The 18,958-nt window shown below is 49.9% G+C and overlaps 1 protein-coding gene across 3 annotated transcripts; it reads left to right on the top strand.

Moving 5' to 3' along the window:
* Positions 1-4,309: 4,309 nt before the first annotated feature.
* On the top strand, positions 4,310-18,816 carry SERPINH1 (serpin family H member 1). 3 transcript variants are annotated; one of them, XM_032975209.2, is made up of 5 exons: positions 4,310-4,523; positions 12,377-13,159; positions 13,819-13,917; positions 14,315-14,547; positions 15,089-18,816. In XM_032975209.2, exons 2-5 carry the CDS (start codon positions 12,469-12,471, stop codon positions 15,389-15,391), a joined length of 1,326 nt encoding a protein of 441 aa, XP_032831100.1. In that variant the 5' UTR covers positions 4,310-4,523; positions 12,377-12,468; the 3' UTR covers positions 15,392-18,816. The 3 variants fall into 3 exon arrangements, with proteins under 3 accessions (XP_032831100.1, XP_032831101.1, XP_032831099.1); XM_032975210.2 differs by having other exon boundaries at positions 4,310-4,633; positions 12,429-13,159; XM_032975208.2 differs by having other exon boundaries at positions 4,311-4,633.
* The last annotated feature ends 142 nt before the right edge of the window (positions 18,817-18,958 follow it).

Raw genomic sequence — 18,958 nt, 5'->3', positions numbered from 1 at the left:
AAATTTCAGTTTCAGTTTATTTTGGTATAGCCCTGTGAGCCATTCGGCTCTTGAATCGGGTGCAACCACAACAAACAAAAACAAAAACACGAACAATAAAAACATCTTAACGTGACTATGTGACTGTGCAAAACAGAAAATCCATGGAAAAAAACAGCAAAAATATTCCTGACAAAAGCACCGTACACCAACGCTGGGTGCAAAAAAAATCCCAGTGGGATGCAAGTCAAACAACAACAACAACCACAAAAACTTAGATTAAGGCCATCAGTCTAACTCCGTACTACAACAAAACAAACATGTCCAAACCAAAAAACGTTTTCCAAATCACCAAAAAATAAAGCCATAATTGCAACATAACAGTGATCACAGGGACTGTGACCGAATTTTTACAATAAACAACATAAATAACATGTAACACCAAATCCTAGAGCCATAGCTGGCTGCATGAGTTACTCCACAACAACAGAAGCATCAGTCGGAGTATCAAATGGGGCTTCACTGCTGATGAGACGCCGAAAGTCGAGACCGGTCCAAGGCTGCTGCTTGTGTTGAACCAATGCTGCTGACATTATGCACCCCTAGAAGTTCGTGGGGCTGATGGGGTGGGTACAAATATATATTTTTTATTTGAGACAGGAATATGAATGAGACGTCTCTGTTTTTTGTAAATGTGTTAACGTGAATTATTTATGCAAATCCATCTCGCCTAGTTTTATCCGAATGGTTTACATATTTGCATCCGGTCATATGACTGTAGGAATATAGGGTGTACAATAATATAGTATTGTTATGAATAGGCGAACCTTATAATCTAGTGGTAGTGCCTTACGCCGATAATCACTGCTCCAAGCCAGCAAGCCCCACAGCGTTCCGGAAAATATCGAGTAGGGAATATATCTCTGCATATAATTATAATAAATATGAACGTTCACTTTCACGCATTTGGCAATACACTACTCCGCTGCAAAATGTCAAAGCAATGCAATCGAATTAAATTATGACACGCTCGATCGCTAAGACTTACTGACTGAGGTTCCCAGAGTGAGATAAGTGGCTTATCACAACAGCGGCATACAGCCAACAAAAATTAAAAAAAACCCCATCCCGTGGTCTCCACACAAATACGTTTCAGTCGAGCGTAGTGGTCAATCCTGATCGGCATTGTCGAGAACCATTTGTTTAAGCAAGCAAACGTTGGACCGGTTTCGACCTTCCGGGATCTCATCAGCAGAGTTAGGATTAGTTAAACAAATGCTGCTGCTCGCTTACAAGACGTTATACGTGTGGGAGGAAACGGCAGCAGCCGGAGTAAAAGCTCATGCGTGCGAGAGGCGTATCGCTCTCATCCATGCCCAAGGGAGAGGTGGATCCCAGCGCACCCCTTGCTGTAACTGCCATTCTGTTGGTACGTGACGGCTGCAGGACACTCAAGGGGAAGGGATATATCTCAACATTGTCGTTCGCGCGGTGATCAACCAATCCAGCTTGCTGGATCACGGGGCTGCGTGTGCCACAACAGGAAGAATATATTCTTAAAAGTAATGAAAGTTCAACTGTAATAATAGGGGTTATTCCCCCTTTTTTCTGGCAACAAAACTGAAACCTTTTTACAAGGATTCATGTCTGCGTTAACCACAATACCTGCAGTCAAAATGCAAACAAAAAACATACTATGATAACTGCTTTCTGCCTCTCGACATTAATATATATTTTTTTTATTTTTCAGTCGGCACACAGGAGCCGTGCAGCGTTACGGGAGAGGCTGGGCATTGCGTCCCTTGACTACGGAGATAAGATGAGCATCTCTCGTCGGGCAAGTTGGGTCGGCGTGACATTGCTCGCAGGTGGACGAGCCTTCTTTTGTATCTTGATTTAAAGCTTTCGCGACTGCAGGCATTCATTATATTGGGTCTTTCGGTCAAGTCACGTAAATAAGAAATAATAGATCACAATCGTTTCGATCGCAACACCAGAAATCGTCTTCTCTCTCACCCGCAGACGATTGCTTGTGTTTACGATCGAAACGTGATTTTTTTTATTTACGTGACTTGATCGAAAGACCCAAGAGTACGAGCCTCTTTTTGTCAAACGCCAAAGGCGCAAAAGCCCTCCCCAATTGCTCTCACACGAGACTGCCCACGGAAGAGGGACTTCCACTAGAAGGAGCTTTTGGACAGTTCCCTCTAAACAAACTATGTTGTCCGACTAATTTCGGGCTGGCTTGACGAGGTGGGAGAGATATCGACTAACCGTGGTGGAACACATTCATACTGCTGGGTTGTACATATTTAAGAAACTGCCCCCCCCCCTCCCCCATCACCTTGTCTCAGCTGTCGCGCCTGGAGATCGAATAGGCGAATCGAATAGTCGACCTCTGCGTTGCATATCCATTGCATCACGGTAAACGTGTGAGTGCTGCACAAGATTAATTCATGGTCTTGGCGCCTTACATGTGTATGCAACTCATGCAATCCCCTAGGAACTTGCATCACTTTGGGGCCGTCCATAAATGACGTCACGCACTTCGGGGGGGGGGAGGGGAGGGGGTCAGCCATTTGTGACCATGTGTGACGAGGGGGAGGGGGGGGTTTGATAAATGTGACGTCACATCAAAATGCGCAACTTCAAATAAATATGGACAACACGTTCTACTTAATTATATAGAGTTTTTAATAAATGTTTTCTCCTACATCAGAGTGCAGCGGCACATTAAATACGCACTACAATGACAATAGTTTAAAGCGATTTTAAGCATTTTTTTTGGGGGGGGGGGGGCAGAGCTTTGTGACGTCATATTTGAGGGGGGGGGTCTGACTTTTTGTGACGCCGTGTGACGAGGGGGGGGGTCAAAAATCATCCAAAATCGCGTGACGTCATATATGGACAGCCCCTTTGCACAATAGCAGAGCTCACAATACGCACGCTCGCTATCACGGCAGTCCCCAGGCTAAAAGATGTACTGTGTCCCCCTGTAATTTACAGCAAAAGTTGTGGGTTACGCCTCATAACCAGATACACGTGTGTGTGTGTAACTAAGAATACATGTGAACTGTATAACGTTATTGATACATGGCACACGTATGTCGTACGTTTTAGTTTCCGAAGCGTTTTCGAATACAAATCATATATCACTGTTTATTTATTTCCATACATGCCAGGCAACGGGATTACTTATAGCAGAGATTGTGAGCGTTATCCAACTCGTGTTGATGGGGGTTTTTTCCAGGTCTTCCAGTCTTTCTCCCACACATACACCACACTCATTGAAACATCATCGGCCGAACATCGCTACACACCATTCTCTCCTGGATACAAAACAAATGGCTCGTGACAAATACTTTGGTCGAGAAATCAACATCGTTACTCTCCAGTCGTTGTTGTTGCTGCTGTTACGTGCACAACAACTATAGGTGAGGCCTTAGGGAGGGCATCATCCAGCAGTAGACTGATCATGGCCGATGACGATCATTGAAAATCATCACGGCTGGATATTCACTGCTCTCGATCTATGGCATGTGACGTCCATGCGTACGAAAATCATCGATAGCGGGGAGACAAAGGCGGCCGTGTGTCGCTTCCCTTACCACACGCCTACTTCCACTCACAGTTTGCAATGTTTTAGATTAAAAGAAAAACGAAAGACATCCGTCCGTGACACAGTGGCATTGAAAGGAATACTGTAATATGCAATAGGCGACGTTTCGGATAATGGGCCTTCTTCGTAGCCAGAGATACTAATAGTACGAGACCTCACTTGACACCATAGGGCCTGATGAGAATGAAATAAATCAAGATTCTCAATAGTTACCTAACAATAGTCAACATTGGGTAAACAAAAACCAGACAAACCCTTCCATCGTCAAAAACTATTACTAACGAAACTAATGTATATTAAAAGTAAAATTATCGTTTGTGGTTTATGGAAGTTGGATGTCGCCTGAATGTGGAGCGGTAGTGCATCGGTAGCGCACGAATTAAATTCCCGCTCACGATCAGCACCGGTGGCGGATATCCGAACCCCCTGGTGCTGGACCACCCCCCGCTTAGGTCGACTCAGCCTGAAATGAGTAACCTGGCTCGGTTTCGAAAAAAAAAACCCATCGGCAGTGGGGAGAGACAAAGGCGGCCGGGCGTGGTAGCGTTGCCGTGCCCGCCTCTCGCTCACAGCCCTCGCTCCGAGGGACCGTGAGAGATTCTCGGGTGGCGTGGCGGAGCCGGTGGGGTGGGGGGTCTTCGTCTGGGATCGCATTCCTCCGCTCGCAGGCGCGGCACCGCGCGATTTGTCCGCGGGCGGATGCTCTGGGAGGAGTTTGGTCGGAGCAAGACAGACAGATGATGGAAGAAGCAATCGGCCCACTTTTCTGGAAAGTTCTTTTAGGGTGGGTTGCGGGAGGGGCCGTTCCCGCTATAAAAAGGACGGCGCGCCGATCCCAACGAAAGCGCAAAGCGGTTGTTTTTTAGTTGTTTTAAGTCCTCCTCGGCCGCCTTTGCATCCCCCCCGCCCTCTCCCGGCTCTCTCTGTGAGTCCTCGCGTCTCGCTTCGCCTCCCGCACACAAAAAAAACCAAAATCGCCCGCCCTTGTTGCTCCTCTCTCCTCCCTCCATTCCTTAGGCGCCTTCGTTCTGCGTGGTAAGTCGACGTCGACCCGTTCACAGACACCTCCTCCGCTCGCTCAACGAGCCAGCGACGACTTTAAAACTTATATATATATCTCTATCTCTCTCTCTTTCTCTCCCGTGACGGAAAACGACGGGCGGCTGCCGCGTCTAGCGCACGCAACAAAGAAGAGGGCTTTGTGCGGCGCGCCTTAAGTACGCGGCGACTGTCGGACTCTTGCGAAATTTGCTCGGCCAGCCTTTATATACCTCTATATACCACCGCCGACGAGACTTGTACTGCCGCGAGACAAGCACACAGCTTTTTTTAAACCTGCTTTAGTTAGACAAATGCCGTTCGATCGAACGGGGGTACTCGGCAAAGGAAAGCCATATATCCGATGGGCTAACGGTGTACATAAAAGACGACTTAATGTTCACGATGCTGTGTTCTCCGCAGTTATTTTAGTTGTGGGGTGGGTGGGGGGGATCTTATGAGCGGATCGCCGTCTGCGTGTGTCCTTGGTACTTAAGTTGCTGTGTGTGTCTCGAGTCCTTTGAAGCCGTCTCGCAGTAAGTCTGGCGAGAGGAGTGCGCCTCGTGGCTTTTGAGTTGCGTTCGCTGTTAACTCGCACGCATGCACAGAGCCCGATTTGACCATCCAATGTTGTCCGGGTATTTGACCATACTTCACTTTCCGGTCGTTGCGGGTTGGTGGTGGGTGGGGGGTGGATATCGATGGATATTTCTGCGCTGGCTATGTCCGAGCAACAACTCGCCAGCCTCGAAACCGCTTAGCTTCCGAGATCTGACGAGATCGGGCGCGTTGAGGGTGATTTCACGTGCGCTTTTGTCTTTAATGTTTGATTATAAAGGATTTTTTTAGGGTTTGTTAGTGTTTGAGTAACGTTTCGGGCAATGTCCCTTGTGCCAAGAGCACACGTTTTCGGCCCGTTTAGTTTTGAGATAGGGAGGGGGAGCGGTGGTGCAGAGGTTGGCGCACTGCGCTTTAAAACCAACACAACTCCAGTTCGGTTCCCGGCCACGGCTAATATCCGTGGCGAGTGATGATCCGAACTGGTCTCGGGAATATAATCTCATTCACCAACCCGCACCGACCGGCGTGGTGAAGTATGGTCAAGCGACCCCCACCCCCCTCAACGACCGAGTGGGCAATGGGGAAGTTCTTTCATTCAGCAGCGGACAAAGGAGTCGCAGATTTGTTGATAGTTTGTTTAGACTCCGGCTAAGTGCACCACAACCACCACCAACACAACCTCCACCAAATCAAAAATCCCGTAATTTATGTTTATTTTAATGTAACAGCAAGTCTCTGCTGCACCGTGGTGCATCTGCAATGCAGGAGTCGTTCGCCGTGAATGTCACCGCCACCCACACAACGCGTTGACCCGGCGGCTTCAATTGGCCCCGGTTCTGATAATTGTCGGCTGCTACTGCCACAGTTTGGCGTTTCAGCCCCTCTCTAACTCCCGTGTGTGGACCATCCAATGGAATCTCGCGTGCTGCTGGGTTATCTCCGGGTCCTCCGGCTTTTACTACCCACGCGAAGCCAAAACTCTCCTTAGTTAATGATACAGCCTCAACACGTTCGTTAATGCAAACTCTGCGTTGTGCCGCGGATAAGGGTTATTAGCCGAAAACGTTGCCTATTGTATCCTGCAGAACGTTTTAAGGCCACACCGTGTTAGTGACGAATGCGTTGCATCGTTATTTTTGATTCGGGCACCACAGCCAGCGCAGCAGCAGCGACATCACCAAAAATTCGTTTTCGTGAAATTAACTAAACATCCCATTTGTTAGGCAGGACCCTTTTGAACTAAATCTTGAGACTCTCCTGGATAAATTTCAAGAATCTCGCGTAATTAGATCCCATGCCAGTCAAAACAAAAATCGATTTGCCACGCGACGATTAAGAAGTGCTACGGATGTCGGACAATTGGTGACCTCTGCCTATTTAGCTGGAGTGGTATGTGATCTGCCCGACTGGCATCGGCGGCAGGTAAATATTTGCTTGAAATAAATAAAAAAAGTACCAGAGTCAGGGAGGGGATACTTCAGCGACGGGATTAAAATATCGTGAGCAGAACATAACGGAGATTCGCAGACATCTCACGGGAATAAACCAATTACGAGCCAAATCCGCTACACGAATACCGGTGGCATTGTCAGACGTCATTGGCTCGAGCATGCCCCTGGAATGACGGGTTCGTGTCTGTGCAAGTAACAGCTACTGTACTGTCAAGGAGCTTTGTTCTGCACTGTGGTGGAGCATGGAATGCTAAAAAGTAATTGAGATAAGATATCTCTATCTCGTTAGTATATCCCATCTAACTTCATCTGTCTCATCTGTATCTCTCCTGTTATCACACTGCGTCTCTTCCTATTGTCTAACATCTCTCATCACACTGCGTCTCTCCCTATTGTCTAACATCTCTCATCACACTGCGTCTCCCTATTGTCTAACATCTCTCATCACACTGCGGCTCTCCCTATTGTCTCTCATCACACTGCGTCTCTCCCTATTGTCTAACATCTCTCATCACACTGCGTCTCTCCCTATTGTCAACATCTCTCATCACATTGCGTCTCTCCCTACTGTCTAACATCTCTCATCACACTGCGTCTCTTGCTATTGTCTAACATCTCTAATCACACTGCGTCTCTTCCTATTGTCTAACATCACTCATCACACTGCGTCTCTCCCTATTGTCTAACATCTCTCATCACACTGCGGCTCTCCCTATTGTCTAACATCTCTCATCACACTGCGTCTCTTCCTATTGTCTAACATCTCTCATCACACTGCGTCTCTTCCTAATGTCAACATCTCTCATCACACTGCGTCTCCCCCTATTGTCTAACATCTCTCATCACACTGCGTCTCTCCCTATTGTCTAACATCTCTCATCACACTGCGTCTCTCCCTATTGTCTAACATCTCTCATCACACTGCGTCTCTTCCTATTGTCTAACATCTCTCATCACACTGCGTCTCTTCCTATTGTCTAACATCTCTCATCACACTGCGGCTCTCCCTATTGTCTAACATCTCTCATCACACTGCGTCTCTCCCTATTGTCTAACATCTCTCATCACACTGCGTCTCTCCCTATTGTCTAACATCTCTCATCACACTGCGTCTCTCCCTATTGTCAACATCTCTCTCACTGCGGCTCTCCCTATTGTCTAACATCTCTCATCACACTGCATCTCTCGCTATTGTCTAACATCTCTCATCTCACGACATCTCTCTCTACCCTTATCTCACTGCATCTCCATCTCCTGTCCATGTCTCTTCTGTCATCTCACTCAGAGTTTGCATGAACCGAAAGAGAGGTGGCAATGGGGGGGGGGGGTACATTAATTGCTGCTTAGAGACCCCCAATTGGGCCTCTGCGAATGCGAGACGGGAGCCCAGGGCCCCCCCCCTTTTATGGACACGCGGCTGTGTCGACGTGGCACTTCGCCACCACGCGCTCCATGCCGACCCCTATTGAGACAGTAGGGCAATGCATCTGTACTATTGAAAGTAACGTCCATAATAGAGGGGGTTTGTTATGGGTTATATCGCGTAAATATAAATGTGTCGTTATACCCGCCACCACCCGACACGGTCATTTCGTAAGGTTTGTCACGTAAACAGAAAGTGCCAATATTGGAAGAGCGAAACGGGAGGATTTCTCCACAAATCTGGCCGTCGCCTGATGATGCTAGTTGTAATTACTGGCGAAACGTCGTACTCAACTTGTAAATGTTGTGGATTTACTCTCCAACACACCGGTGTGCTGTACTAGTAACGAATTGACACGTTATTGGCTGTGTCGGGTGGTGGCGGGTTTAACGACACATTCATATTTACGCAATCTAACCCAAAAAAACGTTATTATGGATATTAGTCGCGAAACCTACGTGTACGCATTACCGTATTCTCTGGATTATAAGACACTTGCCCCCTGTTATTCAATACCAAAGTTGCGGGGAGGGGGTACGTCTAACATCCGGTAGGCTTGTGTGTGTGAAGATCAGATTTGTGTTATTTTGTTGACTGCCTAACGCGTCTAACTTTACGGAGCTTCTTAAAAAAAGAATCTGTTTATGTACACGAGCCACAGCCCGTCTTGTCACATCCATTGACGGCCGAGAACACGCCCACGCAGTGGGGGTTGTTTGGCCATACTTCACCACCCTGGACAGCTTGGACATTGAAGCAGTGAAGATTACAACAGTGTATGTTGACTACTGTGCACGGTACTGAACTGTATATCATCTGATATCCGATGCCATGCAGTATTTATATACTGTACTTCATATTATTATAATAATGCCTAAGACCGAATCGACTTGAGGGGCACCAGACCATTTCGACATTTGAAGTTAAGCACAATTGAGCCTGCCCACTACTTGGATGGACGACCACGTATCAGACGTTCGATACAAAAGATAATTTATATATAAACCCCATGACCAAAATCAACCCGAACGTGGCCGACCTTTGCAGATCTCGGAAGCTAAGCAAGTGTCGAGCCTGGCTAGCACTCGGCATGGGCGGCGACCCACAATGGGCTTGCCAGGCGCTGTAGGCGCAGGGGCTTGGGGGAGTTGTGCCAGCGCTGAGTGTCACCCTTGTCCGACGCGTGGTGGCGTTTCCTTCCCACATGAAGACAGACCCTCATTGCCAGAATTTGGCCAAAACATCCCAATGTGGCAGGGCCCTCGTGAAAAGATAGTCTTGAGACTCGGTGAGGCTTTCCTGGATAAATTGTAATTCGTATTCACAATACCCAACTGCACACACTGATCTTGAAAACCGTTATTTAAAGCCCTGAGTTGACCTTGACAACATGTGCTCAACTGGCCCCTGTGATGGCTCGCAGACACCAAGCGAGTCCGACTTATACTGCAATGCAGCTCAGCGGATCATTGCTTATTTCTGTATATACGGTACTAATTTTTTTGCGTGGAACAGCATTTTCAGCCAGTGTAGTGTCCTTAAAATGTTGTGTTTTCGATTCACCTCTTCCAATAAATGACCTTGAAAGTGCCACACTTCCAACAGCATGAATTATTTACGCACAGAAAACGCGTGGTTTACAAGTATGCGGCAATGCATACTGTACAGTACTTAAATGTTTGTAGCAGGTCCGTTTGGTATGAATGTAAACGTTGCATGAAATCCACTGCTGGACGAGGGCCTCGCCAAACTCCGCTGTGCTGGTCGTGGGGGAGTCATCCCACCATCCTTGTTGGTCGGTGCGGGTTGATGAAGGTGCGGAGTGTAAACATGGGAGCATATTACCATACAACAATGTACAACGCTGCTGTACTGCTGCTCTGTCCATAACGTAGCTCGCATAAGTCCGATGACAACCTGGTTGTAAATGGTGGTCACCCATCCAAGTACTATCCAGGCTCAACCACGCTTGGCTTCCAAAATTACAGGATTCCAGGTGATTCGGCCCTGGGTTAAAACGTGTATCTTTTTTATGACTGCCATTTGTTAATACACTGCTGGATGAAGGCCTCCCCACGTCGTGTCGGTCATGGGGGTTTGTTTGACCATACTTCACCACCCTGGGAGGGGGGGGGTGAATAGGGGGCCCTGAATCAGTTCTGATATCACCCACCACTTACATAAACCATGGCCAGGAATCAATTATCCAGCAGGGGATTGACAAGGGTGGGAGGGGGTGTATTCAATAATAAATAAATATATACGCGCTGCCACGTATTCAGTTCTGGAGGGGGGCTACATTTCTGGCAGCAGCCCGGAGGCAGTGTCCGTGTCACGGTCTGCTGCTTCTGCTGTCCAAACCCAGAGCCACGTGGCTCCGACGAGAGTCCGTTGCTGTGGAGGGCGGCTCGCGGAGATATTTATTTTATTTAGATTGGAACCATCACCAGAAGTGGTTTTCCGCAGACTTTTTTAGGGGCTTAAATTCCAACGGCCACTTTGAACTTGGCAGGAACCGACACCACCGCCATGCTTTTTGAAATTCACGGTCACATTGCAAAAAATTACCGATGGTGAACTGGCGCACGTGGTCGCCATTCGTCGCCGGCAGCCGTGACCAATCCACTGCTGGATGAAGGCCTTCCCCATGAGTTGCTGCCATCTCTCGTGGTCCTGCAACGCATTGAGAAATGAGAAATGGCTCGATCTTATTCAAATCAAAATCGCCCGATATTTGTCATCCAAGTTGAGTAACTTCCCTTTTTGAAAAAAAAATGGCTCCAATAGTCAAACAGTGTTTAATTGTTACAAAAATGTGAATTGCAAATGCAATGCATTCTCCAAATCAGAAGATGCTCCGGAAAGTAAGATGCACCAGCAAACTTGTGGGGCCGTGTCAATAAAGTTGTACAGATCCAGTCTCACACACTCACCCATGTATCGGATTAATAAGGCTCACCCCCAACTTTAGAATTAAAAAACCACGGGAGAATAGTGCGCCTTATTAACCCAAGAATACGCTAATAGTTAAACTAATTTAGATGTAAAGCTTTCGTGACTGCAGGGATTCATATTCTTGGTTCTACGTGACTTTACCGAAAGAACCAAGGATATAGTTAAACCAATTACCTGTTCATTTGAATAGAGATGGCTTTAATACAGCGCTCGTCGGGCATTCCAGGGCCCTTTGAATGCATAAAATACTCACGCCTTTGCCCTGTCAATCCATGTCCAAAGCCAACTGAAACCTGGATGTTTTATTTGATATAAAAAAATATATAAATTTTTGCCTGCTGCTCTTCTCCTTTGAGTTCCAGAGGGCCCAAAGCACAACAGGCGTGGCCCTAGCCACGCCTGATTTTAGACGACTCATGCCAATTACCAAATGGATTGGTGGGTCACATTAAGTGTGTTCCTAGTTTCATAGCATGGGACATGGCCTCAATCCTACAGAGATCAGGGTCCAGCGTGAGATGTTTGGCCCGATGGTCTCTTTCTTGACCTTCAAACAAACCTGAGCCACTCCAAGCACTGCCGTTCCTGACCAGGACCACCGCCACCCGACAGAGCTAGACGAGGTCATGACCTATTGTGGCCTCATCATAAATGTATCACATGTCTTGCTTTTGCCGGGGCAATCCAGGTGATTTCCCAAATTCTGTCCCAGTGCCCCTCAGCAACAAAGCATTTGTGTAAATCTGGATTTTTTGTCTGGTTTAAAATGTTCTGGCCCCACGCTCGACTCATGATCTGGGGAAAGGACGGAGCCATCTCGAGTAGTGGGCGAGGCCTATGATCATTGGGGGGAGGGGGGTAGTGAAGGGGGGCGTGGACAACCCCCTGTGTGGGTGGAGCTGGTGTCTGAGTGGGCGTGGCTATTGGAAAGCGGGCGATGCTGACACTGGGTGGGCGGGGCTCTCAGCTCACCATGTGTCCTGGTTTGGCCTCCCAAAGCTTGACCTTATTCCCATTTTTTGCGTTCGTTTTCAATACGCACCTCGTGCATCACTCGCAAGCTGTCATTGATGGGGCAACGCAAGCCTGGGAGCATTGCGCTGTCGACGGGTTTGCGCCCTCCCCCCCTGCGTTGGTTTTACCCAAAAGATTGAGTGGCCTGGCACTCAGCCAACTTTGGGGAATAAGAGAGCCCGTTATGAATATATATTTATATTTTTTTGGCCGACGCTTTCCCCGCGAGCCAATTGCGCCACGTCAGGCTATAAACGGCAGAGCTTCGCTCACCCGGCCAGAACTCTCTCGCACGTTAACAACGCCCCTTTGCTCTACTCTGAAACACAACCGCAGGTCCTTGCCGGCGCCTAAACCCCAACAGCCGCCGCCACAAACCCACCCGCAGGCAAAACGAACCACCCGCCGCTGCTCGAAGCAAGAAAGAGATGGCCTCCACGCTCCGCATGCTGCTGCTGGCAGCGCTGGCTTCCGGGGCGCTCGCCGCCGCCGCTGCCGCCGACGGCAAAAAGGCGACGGTGTCCAAGGCGGACGCGGCGGCCGCCAACAACGCCACGGCGCCGCCCAAGAACCTGAGCGAGCACGCCAAGAAAGTGGGCGAGGGCAACTGGGCCTTCGCCATCGACCTCTACCAAAGCGTGGCGAAGGCCGTGCCGGCCATGGAGAACGTTGTCCTCTCACCCGTGCTGGTCGCATCGGCGCTGGGAGCGGCTCAGCTCGGAGCCTCCTCGGGCACGGCGTCGCGGCTGCTGAAGGCCATCAACCCGTCGGGCCTGCCCGGCGAGGGCTTCCACTCGGGCCTGGCCGAGGTCCTGGGGGACTTGGCCTCGCAGGAGGAGGAGGCCGCCGCCGCCGCGGCCACCTGGAGGAACCACACGTGGAAGGCGGCGTCGCGCGTCTACGCGCCGAGCGGCGTGACCTTCAGCCAGGGCTTTGTGAGCTCCAGCAAGGCCCGCTACGGCCTGCAGCACGACAAGGTGAACCTCAAGGACAAGCGCGGCGCCCTGAAGGCCCTCAACGAGTGGGCCGCGCAGAACACCGGCGGCAAGGTCAAAGAAGTGGCCAAGGAGCTGGACGGCGCGGACGGGGCGGTCTTCGTCAATGCGCTCTTCTTCAAGGGTGAGCGACGCCACCCGGGGTGGCGGCCGGCCACTAGAGGGCACGATGGTAGCGCCGCTTGTTGCCGTTGTTGCAGTTCTCTTCGCGAGCAGCAGCTCCAGCAAGGCCCGCAGCGGTCGCGTCGTCGTCAGCGGTAGCATTGGCGCCATCGGCAGCATCATCAGCAGTACCGCTAGTAGCATCATCAGCGGTAGTGGTATTAACATCAGCAGCATCAGAATTGTGTCATCATCGCTGTCACCAACGTCACCATCATCGGCCGCACCAGTAGCAAGGGCAACTTACCTTGGGCGGAGTTTGGGGGAGGGGCACAGGTGGGGCAATGCCCCCCAAACTGGACACCTTTCTAAATTTATTTTTAGTAGTTTACAATTAAGAGTAAAAATAAATGTATCACATTCACACGCGATTCCTAAACTGAGGAACAAAGCGAACCCCCCCCCGCCCCCACTCCCAAATATAGAAGTCAGACTCCGCCACTGATGCATCTTACGCATCATCGTTATCGCTTGTGCGACGGTGCCACCTCCACATACAGAGACATCACCCGCTAACGGCGTTCGTTGCAGGCGGGTGGAGGGGCGGCGGTTGGAGGGGGGTTGGAGGTGGGGGGGGGGGCTCACCTGCACGGCGACGGGCCGCGTTGTGTGTGAGCGCAGGCCGCTGGAATGAGAAGTTCCACCACCAGATGGTGGACACCCGCGGCTTCCTAACCAGCCGCTCCCACACCATCTCCATCCAGATGATGCATCGCACAGGTGAGCGCTCGCGCCGCGCAAGCGAACGCGCGCATATGGGCGAGCGCGCGCAGGTGAGTTTCACACGATGTACGGCTGAGCACACACAGGTGAGCACTCACAGGCGAGTTCACACAACGTACAGGTGAGCACTCACAGGCGAGTTCACACAATGTACAGATGAGCACCCACAGGCGAGTTCACAAAGTATACAGGTGAGCACTCACAGGTTATTTCACGCAACGTACAGGTGAGCACCCACAGGTGGGTTCACACAATGTACAGGTGAGCGCTCACAGGTGAGCACTCGCCACGCAGGTGAGCACGTAAAGAGCCCTGCCCCGACCGACGAACATGTCCCGGGTTCGGTCTGCGGAGCAGGGGTCTGAATCGAGCGTCCCACCCCGGCTCCTGGCAGGCTTCTACAACTTCTACCACGACGAGAAGGCGCAGGTGCAGCTGCTGGAGATGCAGCTCAAGGGCAACCTGGAGAGCCTGCTGATCGCCCTGCCACTGCACACGGAGTCCCTGGAACGCCTCGAGAAGCTCCTCACCAAGCAGCAGCTCGAGGAGTGGACCTCCAAGCTGCAGAAGAAGACCATCGCCGTCTCCATGCCCAAGGGCTTGCTGCAAGGCTCTGCTGACATCAAGGTACCCCACCGACGGTGCTGCTGCTGGTGGTGGCGGCGGTTCATTCGGGGTCCTAAGCTGTCACTGTTGTAAGTCCTCTCGGCCCCTTCCTCTCCCTTTTCATTTATAACCCCCCGCCCCCCCCCCCCCCCAGCAGTGAGATGAGAGAAGAGGTAAAGATTCATAACAGATTTTTGGGAAAGGCCACGAAAGTGGTTAAGAACCTGATGGCAGCCAAGCGAATAACATCGTCATGGCGTTTAGCGGCGCGCCAGTTACCGTGGTTCCAGCTCGCCGGCGAGTGGAGATGTGGTGAGATGAGAGATGTAGACGAGAGACAAGTATTTATGTATGTTTAACTTCTTTCGCACGGCACGTAGCCAACCATGTTAATCGGAGGTGTGGAGTTAGATGAGCGAAGCGGTCGCCAAACTAGCGCGGTGTGTGCGTTACGCCGTGGCAGTACGGAGGGGCAAGGAACCCTCCCGCGAAAGTCTCGAGATTCGACGAAGCCCGCCACGGACGAGACGAAATAACGACGCCTTGCTCCGTTCGCGCGCAGAACTCTCTGGCCGACCTGGGCCTGGCGGAGGTCGGCGACAAGGCGAAGGCCGACTTCTCGGGGATGACCGGCGGCCGGGAGCTGCACCTGGGCTCGCTGCTCCACACGGCGGCGCTGGAGTTCGACACAGAGGGGGAGGAGTACGACATGTCCGTGCACGGGCACCCCGACATGCGCAACCCGCACCTCTTCTACATCGACCACCCCTTTTTCTTCCTGGTGCGCGACGCACGATCCGGCGCCACGCTGCTCATCGGCCGATGCATGCGGCCGATGGGCTCCGGGCGGCACGACGAGCTCTAGGCGCGGCTGGGACGGTTCCCCCTTGCCCCTGCCCGCCCGCCCGCTCCTCCATCGGCCTGCCTGTGCCTTCCGGCTTCCCGCTCGTTCGTCGGCCCACCCGCTCCTGCGCCCTCCTCCGTCTCGAGCTTCTGTCAGGCGGGGGATCGGGCAACCTACTTCCCTTGAGCCTGACAGGGCCCGCTACTTCATTGAATACGATCCACATGCCGGATATGACACGCACAACTGCATTTCAACGCAGTCTGCGACTTAATTTCATACGGCCCATAGTTTAAGTATGCATGGCACGCTAATTAATTTAAATACGGCCTGAGGCCCGTGGCTTTTTTAGGCCACTCAAAAAGAGCCGGGGAAATTATATTTATCCGTCACTGCAAGCATCTGAGCTGCACTAATCGGGTACTAGAGGGCAGTTTACATATGCATATTTTCCCTGGCAACAACACTGTGCTTCTTATTTTATCGTGCCCAGCCACTTTTGTCACTGCATGCGGCTTCTTTATACTCGGTCGAATCACGCACGTTATCTTTCACGTTACTATCGAACGACGCCAAGGATCTGCGTTAATGTGCGGCCCCCGCCCGAGTTATAATTTAAGGTCGTTGCCCGCGCCGGTGAGCGCCAGCACAAAGGCGCCGTAGTTTGCGCGTAGGAGGAATGACGAGGTTGGGGTGGCAAGAGTGCGTCGCGACCATGCCACCGACGACTTCCATGGCTCCGTCCGTGGCTCCGCTTAATTGGGCCGGCTGTTACGAGCGCGTCTTCTTGCAATAGGCCGCCATGCTTACCTCCGGGAGAATGCTTTAATTCCCACTACTGTATTTCTCAATATTTGAGATTGTAATGCCTGATGGAGCAAAAGCTGTATCGTGCTATCGGAGGACAAGCCAATGTGTGAATGCCTGCAGCACACACAATTTTTTTTTTCCTATAACGGTTCTCAATCATTGCTTCGATCATTTGGACAATTGTTTAAAGAATCCACGTCTAAGCGAGCAGTTGTGCAATCCTGTTGCACGCAACCGATCTGCTTGTAAGCGGACGTCTCTGCAACCCATAGTGGACGGACTCCACTTGAAAGCATTGATCTGCTCGGCGATTCATCACCACGTGATGCATTTGCACGCCTGTGGTTGGTTGTTACAATCCTGTTATGTGGGGGAGGGCAGCCAGAAAGGGGGGTGGGGTTATGCTAATATTGTGGGCGTGGTTAGAGCATCTGGTGACGCCCAAACGTATCATCATTGCCCAACTCGTCGCTCAGATCTGGACAAAGTAACATTTAACCTTTTTTAAAGAATTTTTAACCCCCCCCAACCCCACAACACGGCACGGTATATAAACGGCGAGCCATGCTCACGTGTTAAAAACTCCCTCCGCCACCTACCAATATGCAAGCTTTTAAAATCAAAACTTCTATTACATTAAGCACAGCCTTTTGACAATCGTTGGCCGAATATAAACGGTCAAACAGCAAGCCTTGCTCCGTGACGGCACAGCTGCGTGTGAATGGGCGAGTGTGGTGGACGCTGGGGAGTGGAACGATTTTTATTGAACTGTCGCATGTGTGTGCGTGCACCGTGCTGGCCTTCATAGGTGTTGCTCGCTAACAGCACTTTCCCCAAAAAGTATGTTATGGCTACTCGGGGAATCTTTGTCTTTGTGTTTATATTGGCTGCAGGGGTATCGTATACTTGTTACTGCATAAGGCAATGAACAAACGTCATTGCTTGCATACGCAGCTCCACGTGGGCATCGTGAACTTACGAATCAATCGATGCATCGTCATTCCGCCCCAAGTGGTCACGTAGATTTTAGTGTAGTTTAGATGTTTTTTTATTAACCGACTAAAAAGTCATAAGGTTCACAAGTTTGAGTGCAACTAACCTCACTTATCCACGAGCTTTGCAATCGTAACCGAAACAAATACAATCGTTCCGTACTTGACACGGTCACATTTCGTCGCTTCAACTTGGGGGGGGGGGGCCCTTGGTGGGTGCTGTGCATTTGGGTGGCGGCGAGCGCTCCCACCTCTGTGCAGAGTCACGTCTTGCGCGTAGCGCCCCGGTCTCAAACACTCGTGTGTGTGCGCGCGCAATCCTTTCTCCTACGACGAACTCCCGCTCCCATGACATTGTAATATTTTGGTGCTATTCACGTAACGCGGTAGGGAGCTGTTCCCCATTTTAGGATGAATTCGGGAAAATCCCAAAGATCGGGCAGAGATGTATGAAATTTCGGATGAACCAAATAAAAAAAATCAGTTTAGCACGTAGGCTTTCGCGACCAATATCCATAAATGTTTTTTTTGGAGTTAGATCGCGTCAATATATAAATGCGTTGTTAAAGCCCACGACCACCCGACACAGCCAACTAGTAAGGGTTGTCACGTAAACAGAACATGCCAATTCGTCACTAGTACAGCACACCGGTGTGTTGGAGAGCCAAGCCACAGCATTTACAATCTGAGTACGACGTTTTGCTAGTAAATTACAACTAGCTTCATCAGGCTGTCGCCTGATGAAGCTAGTCATCAGGCGACAGCCTGACGAATTGGCATGTTCTGTTTACGTGACAACCCTTACCAGTTGACTGAGGTGGTGGTGGGTTTAAACGACACATTTTTATATTTGCGCGATCTAAACCAAAAAACCTCTATAGAAAAAAAGTTTCCGGCTAAACTGAAATTGTGACTTTTTAAAGCTTTCGTGACTGCAAGGATTCATCTTCTTGGTTCTTTCGTAAAGTCACGTAGAATGAGAATAAAACAAAATAAGACAATAACATTGAAGCGCTGTTCCGACAGTTCTGTTCTTTCACCTGAAGAAGGCTACTTGTGTTGTGGCCGAAACGTCGTGATAATTTATTGTCTTATTTTGTTTTATTCTCATTCTACGTGACTTTACCGAAAGAACCAAGAAGATGAAATTGTGATGTCACCGGGAATGACGTCACATACCATATCACTTCTGCGTTATCAGGCGTCGCTGTTGTGAACACAAAGATGCATTACCACGCTGTGGAAGTTCACGAAGAAATCCAAAAACAAGATCCATTAAACTTTAAAATCTTCCGAAATTTCCAAGTCCCGAAATTCATCCCCGCGAATGTGGTTTCGACGTTTTACTTCTTGGCAGTGTATTTAAAATAAAAGGGGTTCATTAATAGTTGTGCCTCATAGCCACTCGCACTGCCTTTTCAACGGTTCTGTTACAAGCTGCCTCTCCAGGAGATTGCTAAAGTAGGGAATGTGTGCACGTGTTCAGGTGGGTTCATGCAGTAAGTTGCCCGGCGTGCATTTCCCCCCCCCCTCCGTCTTCTCACCCATGAATGTTGCTATATTTTTAGCTACTTTATTTCACCACTGTTTTTCAATTTCATATATATTCACTTTCCTACCAATAAAAAAACTTGACCAAATAAATTATCTGTAGAGCTTCTTCACATCATCATCAGCCATGGTTAGTCCACTGCTGGGTGAAGGCCTGCCCCAAACTACCATAAAGAACCACAATCCCCAAATGCATCGATCCTTGCAAATCGATTTAAACTGGTCCATCTGCATT

This window comes from Petromyzon marinus, chromosome 55, assembly GCF_048934315.1.
Source record: "Petromyzon marinus isolate PM22_M1 ecotype Great Lakes invasive population chromosome 55, UKy_Petmar_22M1.pri1.0, whole genome shotgun sequence".
Lineage (NCBI taxonomy): Eukaryota > Metazoa > Chordata > Hyperoartia > Petromyzontiformes > Petromyzontidae > Petromyzon > Petromyzon marinus.
The sequence above is the reverse complement of the archived record's forward strand: the minus strand, read 5'-3'. Positions and strand labels throughout refer to the sequence as shown.